Here is a 12763-nt window from a genome sequence, read left to right as displayed (position 1 = left end):
GGCGCAGGGTAGCAGGAAGCTCTCCGCACACTCACCGGACCTGGGCTAGGACTATGAAATGATTTTAATTCTACCTAAAATATACTGTCCTTTCCTCTATCAGTTTGATCTAAATCCAGAAATGCTAGCCCCATTTCACAATCAAAATCTCCATTTGTACCAACATTTTCTCTTTTGCCCTCCAAGGTGGTCTGAGGATACCATGACGGTCACAGTGGTATATGATAACTCTGAGGCAACGGAGCTCTGTGCTGCCCAGCACCTCTACCTCAAGCCCATAGCAAAATTGATGATCAATGTATTGCTCCCTGAAAGTATAGAGCCTGTGAGGCCCTTCTCTAACTGGGAAGTTCTTGACCAACTAAAGAGTCTCATTTGCCCTGACCAGTTCACCACAGTTCGGCTCTCTAAAAGTACAAAGGACTTCATTCGATTTGAGGGTGAGGCTGAAACCCGAAGCTTGGTTCAGATCCTGAAGGCAAAGTTACATGGGAAGATCATCAAGCTAAATGGTTTGAAAACAGACTTAAAAGTAGTGGCTACAGATGCTCAGGGAGAGTGGGAACACTTCCCTAAGGAAAAAGAGCCCTTACTAAGTGATGGAACTGAAGAGCAGAACCATGATAAGAGCCCAGATTCCATATATTTTGAAGGCTTACCCTGTAAATGGTTTGCACCTAAAGGTTCCAGTGGGGAGAAGCCATGTGAGGAGATCCTTCGGGTAGTCTTTGAAAGTTTTGGGAAAATCAAGAACGTGGATATCCCTATGCTTGACCCCTACAGAGAAGTGATGACTGGTGGGAGCTTTGGGAGTTTTAGCTTTGGTCTGCAAACGTTCGAAGCCTTTATCCAGTACCAAGAGTCAACAGACTTTATAAAAGCCATGGAGTCTCTTCGAGGAATGAAGCTGATGCTTAAGGGAGATGATGGGAAAGCTCTGGCATGTAACATCAAGGTAAGAAGTAGCCAAACTTTATTTTTCACTGCTCCAGTTGTCCTCAATGAAAGTTGAACAGAAGCATTTAAAATACATTTCCTTCAGGCTCTGATCAATGCAAATGCAAAGACTTTGCTAATGCAACGACTTGTGCCTTTAAATTTGTGATTAATAAGTGGATGTTTAAGAAGAAAACTCACCTTGATTTGAACACCCAGACTTAAGCTATTATTAGCACTCAGACATTCCACCAGTTGTGATTTTAAAGTGATGGTTGCTGTAGTCTTGGACTCTGCCTCAGATTCTTGTGGGCTTCAAAGGATTATTTGTGGCCCTTGTGGAGCTATCTCATATACTTTCTATATTTGACAAGTTGCTGAGAGAAAGGGAAAGATGCAATCTGAAACCATAAAGACAGCAGTTTAGTCCCTCATGACTCCTGGAGTAACAACTTGTGTTTTTAGGATGTCTGTCACAGAAATTACTAAAACATAATTTTAAAGATTTTGGATCATTTGCTTTCAAAGTCTGCCTGTCTATATAGTCGCAACACTTCACTGATGTGTGCGTGCTTTGGTCGTGTCTGTCTTGAAGTCTTAGCCCAGCAGCGGGAAAGATGTAACACAGTTACACCTTTTCTCTGAGTCAATCTTTTTTTTGTTAATGTATTTGGTTATTACAGGGTCTCATTATGCAGTTTGTACTTGTGGTAATGCTCCTGTTTTCAGCCTCTCCAGTGTTGGGATTACAAGCATGTGCCACTATGCCTGAACTTTGTGGCTGTCTCAGCCTGCCTTGGGGGGGTGGGGCTGGCACGGCATGTGGTGCTGGGGATCGAACTCCAGTCCCTGTGCTTGCCAAAGCTTGCCTAAGCAGGTGCTTTAGTCCAATGAGCTATCTCACCGGCCCTGAATCAATCTATAGCATTCATTTGGACTTACAGCAGTGACTGGTGTATGAATGTGTGTGGCCACTTATGTTAAAATGTATCTTTTTAAATTATGAGATGCTCAATCAGACAAAAGATATAATAAACACTATAACTGCCCATGTACCATTCCCAACCTAAGTAAAACAAGGCATTACCAGTAAGATGAGAGAATATTCCCCTCCATGTATCCATCCTGTCACATTCCCCTTCCTCCCCTCAAAAGAAGCCATGGTTATGAATTTGTTCTTTGTCTTTCTCCTACATATTTAAATAGAAACACCTGCCTCTTCTTTATTTTTGAAGAGGGGGGCCTGCCCATTAGCTCAGGTGTTTCTTTTTCCCACCCCCCAAGGGAAGGAGCTGAAACACAGCTTGTCTTTATTGGAAAGAGACTTTACAGCACATTCAAGGGAGTCCGTGGGGGTCAGTGGGCCAGCTGGTGAGGCACCAGCTTGTAATAGGCTCCACAGCTTGGGCACTGCTGAGCCTCGCCTTTGTGCAGCCAAAACCAGATGACAGCGCTGTTGTCCTCTTCACAGATACAGCCCACTATTCGCTTGTTGATGATGGATGGGACTAAATTAGGGTCTTCCTTGGTGCCTGAAGCCCCCTTTGGGGCTAGTATATTGTACGGGTCCAGTACTTTTTGGGCCGCCAGCATGATCTCTCTCTCCAGGCCAGTCGCCTGCTCCTCATCAGTAGGGATACCACCTCCAGAAACCATAGAGCGGACAGCAACCAGCCCAGTAGGGCCGCGGGCCCGTAGGGCCTGCGTGGCCAGCATTCCAGCTCGGCAAAGTAACCTTGAAGCCATCACACCCGCTAGCTCAGGTGTTTAAGTGCCTGCTGAAACAAAGCAGTCAGGCTCAGGATGCTGTGGTTCAATCCCCTCATCCTCAAGCCAAAACCAGACCTGCCCTGAAGGCACCCTGAGTGCCCCCCCAATCCTATTTTTGAAGAAAACGGTTTATCTCAATCACTTTATTTCCCGATTTGAAAAGTAGTTTAGCAATGATGATGGTCAGGTCTTATCTCTTTTTTTTTTTTTTGGTGGAACTGGGGATTGAACTCAGGCCCTTATGGTTGCCAGGGAAGCACTTATTCTATTGAGCCATCTCCCCGGCCCCAGGTCTCATCTCTTAAGTCACTTTTCATGCTTCTTTGCTTCTTGCTCCCATTCTCTACCGTACTTGTTGATTACTGTTTATCTTTTTTTTTTTGGTGGAACCGGGGATTGAACTCAGGCCCTTGAGCTTGCCAGAAAGCACTTATTCCACTGAGCCATCTTCCCGGCCCCTATTGTTTATTTTTGATGATTTAAAAAAGTACATTAATTCAGTTGAATTTTTTTGGTGTGTGTGCATGTGTGGTACTGGGGACTTACCTAGGGCCTTTGTGCTGATCCACAGTCCTCTTTACTTTTTATTTCAAGATAGTCTTGCTAAATTCCCTAGGTGGTACTTGAACTTAGGATCCTCCTGATTCAACCTCCCAGAATTCTGGGATTACAGGTTTGCACCATTACATCAGGCTTAACTCAGTTGATTCTTATGACAAACCAGAGGTGTAATACATTTCAGCCTCTGTGTGTGCTGACACTGTACTGTTACCTATAGCCCTATGTAATATAAGATCCTCAGAGCTTTTAGAAGCATTTTTGTTGAGATAGAACGGACAGATTCAATTGTGTAAAGTTAAAGCAATAATTTGATAAACTTGTGTCCACAAGTACCCTTCAGATGGTGTCCAAGAAGCAGTGGGACAGGCTGGGTATGGGAATGCAGGGAAGGCATTCTAAATTCGTTTGGCTTAGATTTACATACCAAGTCAATTCAAATCAAAAACCTTTCTAATCAAACTCTAAACCGTTTGAGAACAGGTTATGTTTGATACAACCCAACACTTCAGTGAAGGAGCTATAAGGAGAAGAAACCAGGAAAGGCTAAAATTACAGCAGCTGGAGGAAGAAAGAAAGAAAGAGAAGAGAAGAGAAGAGGAAGTAGCTGAAAGGTGAGAAAACTGAATTTCATGAAGAAGCTTTTTCTTTTGTTTTATGGATTAATCCTTTTGGGTGAATATGTAGACTTCATAGAAACATTGGGGTGGGGGCAGGTATTGGTACAGACTGGAAAGCTCCACTGAAGGCTGCAGTCTCAATTGTGCTGTTACAAAACCAAAAGGACAAAATAGTTGAAAACAGACTGAAAAAATACTTTTGTAAGGCAGAACAAGTACCGAATAGTAATGGGACTAGTAAGATTAAGATGTCTATGTGGACATGATTTAAAAAAAACTGGTAGTTGGGGGAAGATAGCTCTGCAGTCTAAATGTTTGCTGGCAAGTGCAAGGACCCAGGTTCAATCCCCAGTATCACATGTGGTGCGGGCCCCTGAAACTGGGCGTGGTGGCATGTGCCTGTTATCCCAAGACTGGGGAGGTTGAAACAGGAAGATCACTATGAGTCTGAGATGCTAGCAAAACCCTGTACCAAATAAAGAAATAAAAGATTAAAAAGGACCAGTAGTTTTATAGTAAAAATTTTAATCTACTCAATTAGAAATTTTACCAGTTTATCTATAATGTACCAATATTGCCCAGTCTACCAATTTAAAATAAAAAATAGGCCTAGAAAACATTTTCTTCTATAAAATGGTCAGTAATCAAAGTAACCCTCAAGAAAAAAAAAAGTAACCCACAGGTAAGAAAGTGACATTTGTTGGGACAATTTTCATTGTTGTTCCAAGTTCTTTCTATAAGTAAAGGAGCTTCTATAGTTTTTTTTTGAGGTTATTGTTTCCAAATTTAGGAGCTAGAGTCTAAAAAGGACTCATCGGTTTGTCAAAGGTATGCCCAGAAGGAACAGATGGGCTACAACTACAGGGCTCTGATGACCAGTTTTATTTCCTGGCCCTTTCTCTTGCGTATAAATACCAACATTCAAGCTGGGGTGTGGTACATGCCTATGATCCCAGTACCCTGGGAGGCTGAGGCATAAAGATCACAAATTCAATCCCAACCAGGATAATTCAGTGACTTAGTGAGACTTTTCTCAAAATAAAAAAAAATATAATACATGTCTGGGGATATAGCTCAGTGAAAAATCCCTGGGCTCAATTGTGTATTTAATATATATACTGCAAATATATGGCAATAAAGAGTACCCTTCCACATGCTCCTCACTTTGGGCTGATAGGGTTATAGGAGTTACATGTGATTACATCTAGGAAACTTGACTGAAATTTGAGCCCAGTCAAGGTACTATTCATTCCCAGATTCCAGATTGAATATTCCACTTGGATAATCCTCTGATTTTTGGCCAGGTCTTGACTCAAGCAATTGCCTTCCTTCCCCCTTTCCACAGTCTCATAAAAACCTAACTTTATTAGTTTTAATTTTCAGAAAACAGTTTTAAAACCTCATATTCTTCTAAACCAGAGGTCTGATTGAATTCTGTGTTAAGTAATATGTGCCTAGCGTCAGTTCTCACCCAGAAGATTTTCTGAGTGCCTTCACTTATCTTTATTTGCCTATGTGAAACAACTCTGCAGAAACTTTTGCTCTCGAGAAAAAAGATATCGCCGTGAAAGCTGGGTCCTGGAATCCCTGCTTGTGGTCTGATAGCAGAGGCCAGAGGCCCTTCCTGTCAATTCCCTTCTTTCCTCCCTCCTGCCTCCCCTGTTTCTTCTTGCTCTTTTCTTTCCCACCTTCCCTTCTTTCTATCCCTCCCTCCTTTCTTTGCTCCCTTCTTCCCCCATCTTTGCATGTCTCCTTTACATGCTTACATTTGATCAGTGGAATAATGTGCCTTTTTCCCTTGACTGATGCTTGAAAGTATTCTATCTATTTATTTATTTATTTATTTATGTATTTATTTATTTATTTGTATGTGTGTGTGTGTGTGTGGCCAGCTCAGCCCACCAGGGGCCGTGGCTGGCTGGCATGTGGTGCTGGGGGATTGAACCGCGGTCCCTTTGTTCTTGCTAAGCTTGTTCTAAGTAGGTGCTTTAGACCACTGAGCCATCTCACCAGCCCCTTGAAAGTATTCTTTTGACTTGCTTTTGTTATCATAAATTGTGGGATGCCAGGTCCTCAGATTAGCAGAGTCCTAGAAACCTACACAATTTGTCTTCCCCTAGTATATGTGTGGGTGGAGGGAATAAATGCCTGAAAGTGAATCTTGCACATGGTTTCATCTTAATTATTATCCAGAAAAAGACGAGATGAGAGGAAAGCCCAGGAAAAGAGGAAGAAGGCCAGGGTCAGGAAGAGAGCTGTGAAGGAAAAAGGAAGCCACCGACAGAGGAAGCAGAAGGTGAAAACCAAAACTGAGGTGCCTCGGGAGCTGGACTCTTCAGAAGAGTGGGAGGAAAGGAAGTACCTGCTGGCTCAGAGGCGGGTGGAGGCTCTTCGTTTGCTCCATGTCCTCCTGAGGAAAATTTCAGTAAGGCTGTTTCCCAATTGTTCTTCAGTTTGGGTATGTACTAACCTTTCAGAGCCCCAACCTTTGCATTTAATCAGGGCAGGTTGAAAATCACTTCTGTGGGAGCCTCTGGGTATTCAGTAGAGTTTCTTTTAAATCTGGTGATCTCCGATAACCCCAAGTATGGATTTCTAAAAGGAATATCTACATTCTCTAAAGGAGTTATGTCTCAGCCCTGGCCCCCTTCCTTACTTTGCATTTCAAAACTTCAGGGCTGTATTACTAGAGTAACTGAGCTAGTTAATCTACTCTTCTGAGTTCCTGATGGTTGTCACAAGAAATGTCAGGGAGAGCAATAGATAGGTGTCGGTGCCAGGTTTGTAGTCCTCTGCAAATTTTACTTGGCTATTCATCTGTAACAGGTTTGGAGAAGGAAAAGCCTTGAGCCTTATGCAAGCTTATGTTACTCTACTGTTCAACTATTTCATAAAGAAGGTCTGGCCTCACAGAGCCATTGCATTGTTTGGGGAGCTTAGATTTGGTAAAATATTTCTTTTACCTTCCCAAGCTCTTAGAGATAGACACAGCAGGTATCCTGGATAAAAAGCCAGAAAGGTTCTCAAAGTATTAGTTTGAAAACCTGTATTAAGTGTTTTTAAATATGAAGAGTAGATGCCTTAATTTTGTGTCTGTTTGGGTGCTTTTCTTTAGTAGGGACTATGAACCTAGTAAAATCAAGACACCAAAATCTCACATTTGCATTTATAATAAAGCTAGCTGTTTTTTTTCTTTTAGTTTACCCTAATGACAGCTAAAGGTGAGCACTTATAAAGAATTTCGCTCTTTAAATGGATGTGGTGTCTAATTCTAGGTCCCCTTAATACTTAGACCCATGATGTTTAGTATAAATTCTAATCCCAGGCAGTGGGTAGGCAGTGTGCCCTGATGTGTAACAGGTGTCACGGGGAGCACAGTACAAACCCTTCCAGGGTGGAAGACAGCGTGGGCAGCAGTTGTTTAGAGCAGACACCATCACAGACATAACCGCAGGTGAGACTGCAGTCATAGATATATTTACTACTTGATGTCTTTATTTTTATCTTATGGTGCTGGGTATAGTATCCAGGTTGTCTTGCATTCTAGGCAAATGCTGTAACACTGAGTTACACCCTAATCTCAATGACTTACTTCCTAATGAGGCAAGTAAGGTGGGACAATTTAAGAGACACCCTTCCCTGCAAACCACAGTAAGAAGCTGAAATTCACTGCAGAGAAACAGTTTATCTTTTAAGCCAGTTGACATTGTTAGACACATTTCACCCATCAGCCTTTTCTTGTGCTAGGATTTTCTGGAAGGGCTGTAGAGTATGCCTTATTCTTCCATGTTTTTCTAGCTCCTATTGCAATTCCTAAAACAGTAAAACATCTTGTTTTTGAACACATCAAAAGAGGGTTATACACTTTGACATCTATGTAAAGTATGATGCCTTCTGACGTAAGAATAGGGCACAGGCCTAGTAAAAGTAGATCATATTAGATAAAGATATTTAATTTATTTATCCTTCTTATTTTCTCAGTGCATGTTGTTCTAATTTGGATCTACCCTAGGTATTAGAATCTCCTCAGTGTGAGAGCTTAGTGTTCTTTAGAAGTTTTTCATCTGGTCAGCTTTTTATGTGAGATATTCAACTTTTTTTCTTTGAAGGGATCCATGCAGTTTTGCCAACAAGAGATTGATGTTACAGGCCCCGAAGCTAATCATACTCCAGGGGACACACTGCAGACTTGGAAAGAAGAAAAGTTAAACCCTCATCATCTCCCAAATCAAGAAGAAATGCCAGAATATCAGGTTGCTAAATCTGACAGTAAACAAAAACGAAAAATGAGGAAAAGAACTAAGGTTCACTTACATAAATCTTCCCATTGTCTTGGGGGGAAGAAATTAAGATACTCAACTAGAAAAGAGAAAACAGGAAAATTATTAACAGATAAACACAACTATAATTTTGTCTCTAACCAGAATTCCTCGCAGATCACAATGATTCAAGGTCAGTCTCTTGAAAAAGAGGAACACCCCGGTTCTCCTAAATCCTCTTCTTCGAGGTTCTCTGAGAGAGACCATGACAGGAAACAGAAGATCTATGAAACTGATGAGTTTATTGACTATTTATTAAATTATTATCAGACTCCGAAATACGCTCGTATCTGCCTAGAAGCAAGTCACATGGCAAGTACATGTCAGTGGCAGAGGGATGTCCGTGTTAAAGGGAATGGCTTTCAGATCAGTTTGAGAAAATATAGGCCTCCCTCAACCAATTTGAGCCAAGTGGAAAGCCTGGGAAGGAGAGAACAGGTACAGGAAGATGATTACTGGTCAGTGGAATGCATGCAGGTTCCTGAGCACAAATCACAAAAGAGAGAAAAAGTGGACTATACCAAAGAAAGTACTAAGAGTTTTAAAAATGATTGTGAGGATACAGACAGTGAAGCTTGTGGTCAGCTATCCCCAACTGATGATAAATGGGATCTCTTGGAAAAGACTCATGCTCATCATTCCAGTGATTCTAATTCCACAAGGGGCCACGAAGTTTCTTCACCTTTCAGGTCAGTAGACTTAGATCTGCAGTTGACAGATTTCTTAGAGGAAATTAGCAGCAATTCTGAGTGCTTCAGTGAAACTCATAACATAAATGAAAAGGAGAAAGAGGACTCCATGGCTATACATCATAGTTCCCCTAAAGGAGGAACTCTTGATAATGATGAAATCATCCCTTGCAAGCAAAAATCTAGGTCAAGCCAGCAGACCTTGCATTCAGAGTGGAAACATGAGGAAAAATCCTCTAAATACAAGCTTCGGACACCAGACAAGAGGTCTAAGTATGAACCGAGATGTTCATGGCTCAAGGATAAAAGCAGTTCCATTAGAGATGAGAAGAACAACAACAAAAAGAAGAGAAAAGTAGCTACATCTAGCTACATGTTCAATGAAGGCTACTACCATGAGTCCAGTTCCAGTGATGAACTAGAAGAAATTACAAGGAAGAGGAGGAGAGTTAGGGGTAGCACGATGGACCACAAGGTGAACTATAAACCCTCTCATGTGCCAATAACATCATCAAAAAGTGCTCATGCTTTCTGCTTGGGATATTTTCCCAAAAGAAGAGAAAGTTCTTGGAAGTCAGAGTATAACCAGGGTGCAAGAAAGCTAAGAAAACATGAGAATTCTAAAGATTTCATGCTCAGTTCTGGTAATTATTATATTAGACATAACAGTCACGAGCACATTGATTATGGAAGCTATTTAGGAAACAACTATACTAGCTCTTTATATTTTCATATGTTTTGATGGCCAATTTGATCAGGAACACCTGTATTTACAATAAACAAATCATAAACAGAAAAATTTAAAACCAAATATAGCTATGTAGTTAGCTACTACAGAGCAAGAGCTTGCGCAGGGTCAAATGCAAAACCTTGCCAAAGTTTAAAGCATAGATCAAAGTGACTGCAGGTGTGCTGGCAAGCTTCAGAAATATAAAACCTCCAGGTTCTGAAGCTTGGTAAAACAATGTACTTGCAAAACTTCAAGAATAAACTTTTTTTAAACAGCTTTAATTTGGTGCCAGCAAAGGAGCAGATTAACATTGAGGTAGCCCTCTGTGGTTCTTTAGCTGTCACATGATCATCATTATTCATCTCCAAAAATGACAGTAGTGAATGAATTAAGGATCCTTTTGCATGTTGTTTGATTTGGTCAGAAATAGCACATGCAGTAAAATACTTTTTTGACTTTTGTTTAGTAATTGTAGATAGAAAGATAACAGCTAGAATATGGAACAGACATCTTTATGACCTTAAAGAATTTCATGAACACTGACCAGAAGTAAATTAGTCTTGATGTATTCATAGTAGTCAGAGAATTGTCCTTTTAGAGACAGAGTTTTAGAGGCATCTGAAAGGGACTAGGCCTGTCCTTTGAGGTTTAAACGGTCACGGTCTCATTAGTAGAGTTTTCAAAAATTATCCCCATGTTTTTCCATCCTTAGAAAAGCAACAGGATTGAACTGATAGAACCAGGGATATTTCCAAAAGGAAATATTGAAAGGTCCTGGGGCACCAATAATGGCACTTGGGAAGAGAGGACATGACAGATACTCCATTTCAAGTTATGTAATCCTTTCACTCAGGGTCGGGTGATACCAGTTTGTAAAAAGTCACTGAGTATAAATGACTTTTATAAAATAGTAACAAGTGCCTCCTAAATCCTCAGTAGTGCCATGGAGTTAGGAAGATTTAAGAGAAAAGGCCATAGTTTTCTAGCTGTGGAAAAATTGTATGTATACAGGATTTTTAAAGTCTAACATAAACTACTTATCTTTTTACTTATTTTGGATTTCTTAAATATGTTTTTAAATTGAGATATTTTATAGATTCTTAAAGATTTACCTCTTAGTGCAGTGCATGTTGTATAAAAAAGCTTGGCTGATTTGTTCTGCCTTATATTGGATTTAGGGCCTCAGGGCAGTAAATGACTTTATTTTCCCAACAAGGCTATACCTGACCTGGCATTTGAAGACATCAACTGAGATTCAAGATTGCCTGCAACAGAAAAAAGTGATTTTAATTCACAGAAGCAGTGGAAGACATTTTCCTCTGACACAATTCATTTTACAATTTTAATTTAATATTCTGTAGAAAAGCACCAGCTACTAGAACCAGGTAGGATGCCAGTCAGTGTGGTTGTCCAGAATAATGCCACACAGTGTGTGCCCATAACCAGCCTCTTGAGCAACCTGGTATCTGAAGTGGCTACAGAACCTCATTATGTAAAGTAGAAACCACAAATTGTTTCATTGATCTTTCTAGTCACATTTTAATAGAGGTAGTCAAACATGCAAAACCGCAAAAATGATTGTATCATCTCTCGTCGTGCTTATTACTTGTAAGATAAGAACCTATTATTGGCTCTCTTATGTTCTATCCCACTTTCAAGACAGTGACTGTGCTGTCAAAACTAGGCTTGACTTCTGAAATCTGAAAAATTGCTCATGGGGCGAGTGCCTTTTCTACTCTGAGGATGAGCAGTGACCGTTCATGTCCAAGTACCATCATCCAGAGTAGCCTTTGAAACTGCTGACTGCTGGAATTTTGTCAGAAAATTGTCTGAAAACTAGGTATTATTCACTAGTGAAAGCCTGTCTCCTTATTTTTTCATGTTTTATGCCATTGAAACGAACATTATGTTTGTATTCAGAAGTAATTAAGCTTTTTTTGAAATTTTTTTAGGGTGCTGGGGATGGAGCCCCTACTGTTGAGCTGCATCCCCAAGTGCTTCTTCTGTCTGTCCTTTGATAATTTTTCTTTGCAGTTTCTTTTGGCATGGAAATAATTTGCTGCTCAGTAAAGAGATAAAAATAAATTACAGAATACAGTATGTGCATTTTTTGTATAATAGAACTGGTGCTAAGTCATTTTTATATAGTATTTTTGTCTTGTTTGATTTGTTTGCTAAAAACCATCCTTGGGCTAGAAGAAAGTAAAAATATTGGTTTTATGTTGATATTATGAACAATCCTAGATTTTTGTATTCATCTTGCAGTAAAGAATTCTAGATTTGGGTCAGCCTTTTTTTATGTGGGCCTTGAATGAGGAAGAGAACAACTTCACCTGTACTTTTCAATCCAATGACTTAGTAAGGAATGAAACAGAATTGGAACATTGGAACCATTTTCTCTTGATTAATATTATTCTTCGTTGTGCTATTGTTTTAAGTGGTCTGAATGTATTTTCTTGAATCTTTTTGTGTATGCTTTATTAAGGGCCTGAATTTTAAAAATGTCCTTTAAGATAGGTGTTTTCACGTTTTTCATTGTATGTGCTGCTGTTAGTGCTGTAAGAAAGCTAAAATTCTGTTGATATGTTTTTAATCACTTCATTTAAATTTCTCAGGTAGAAGGCAATGTAACCTGGTAATACTGAAAATAGAACCAAATAAATATATTTCTATTTGTTGCAAAGCTGCTTAAAATGTTCATTTTTTTTGTTGATACTTTCATGGAGATACAGTTTCTATCTGTAGTACAGTATGCTACATTTCACTAATGTTGCTCTATTTTTAATTTGAAATGTTAAAGAAATAATAAATTTGACTTTCATATATATTAAAAATAAAATTGCAGTGACCATTAAACTTTTGTTCATTTGCCACATGTATTGGTTAGAATGTTGCATACCCAATAATTTTGTGTAAGTATAACTAGCTTTAGTATTATTTTATGTAAAATTTTCCCTTTGTGATGAGAGTTTGTGGGAATTGTCAGACTTCATAGAACCCAAGAACAGAATTTTGTTTTTATTTTAGATAAATTGAAATCATATCTAGATGTAACATGATCTTTCAGTACATTTTATCAGTGCTATTAAAAAGTAGCCAAGTTGACTATGGAATTTAATCTCACCCCCTAAGCACTGGATG

The 12763-nt window shown here is 39.7% G+C and overlaps 1 protein-coding gene and 1 pseudogene across 1 annotated transcript in view; one reads left to right on the top strand and one right to left on the bottom strand.

Moving 5' to 3' along the window:
* The window catches only part of LOC101592282 (A-kinase anchor protein 17B), a 54621-nt gene extending 44309 nt beyond the window's left edge, over positions 1-10312 (top strand). The window contains exons 3-6 of the mRNA XM_004645714.2: positions 187-955; positions 3748-3878; positions 6078-6309; positions 7994-10312. Of these exons, the coding sequence (XP_004645771.1) occupies positions 203-955; positions 3748-3878; positions 6078-6309; positions 7994-9634 (2757 nt within the window). The 5' untranslated portion in view covers positions 187-202 and the 3' untranslated portion in view covers positions 9635-10312. The remainder of the gene's footprint in view (positions 1-186; positions 956-3747; positions 3879-6077; positions 6310-7993) is intronic.
* On the bottom strand, positions 2225-2682 carry LOC101581397 (annotated as a pseudogene).
* Positions 10313-12763: the final 2451 nt, after the last annotated feature.

This window comes from Octodon degus, unplaced genomic scaffold (assembly GCF_000260255.1).
Source record: "Octodon degus isolate 3935 unplaced genomic scaffold, OctDeg1.0 scaffold00236, whole genome shotgun sequence".
Lineage (NCBI taxonomy): Eukaryota > Metazoa > Chordata > Mammalia > Rodentia > Octodontidae > Octodon > Octodon degus.
This window is presented reverse-complemented; position numbering and strand designations above follow the sequence as displayed.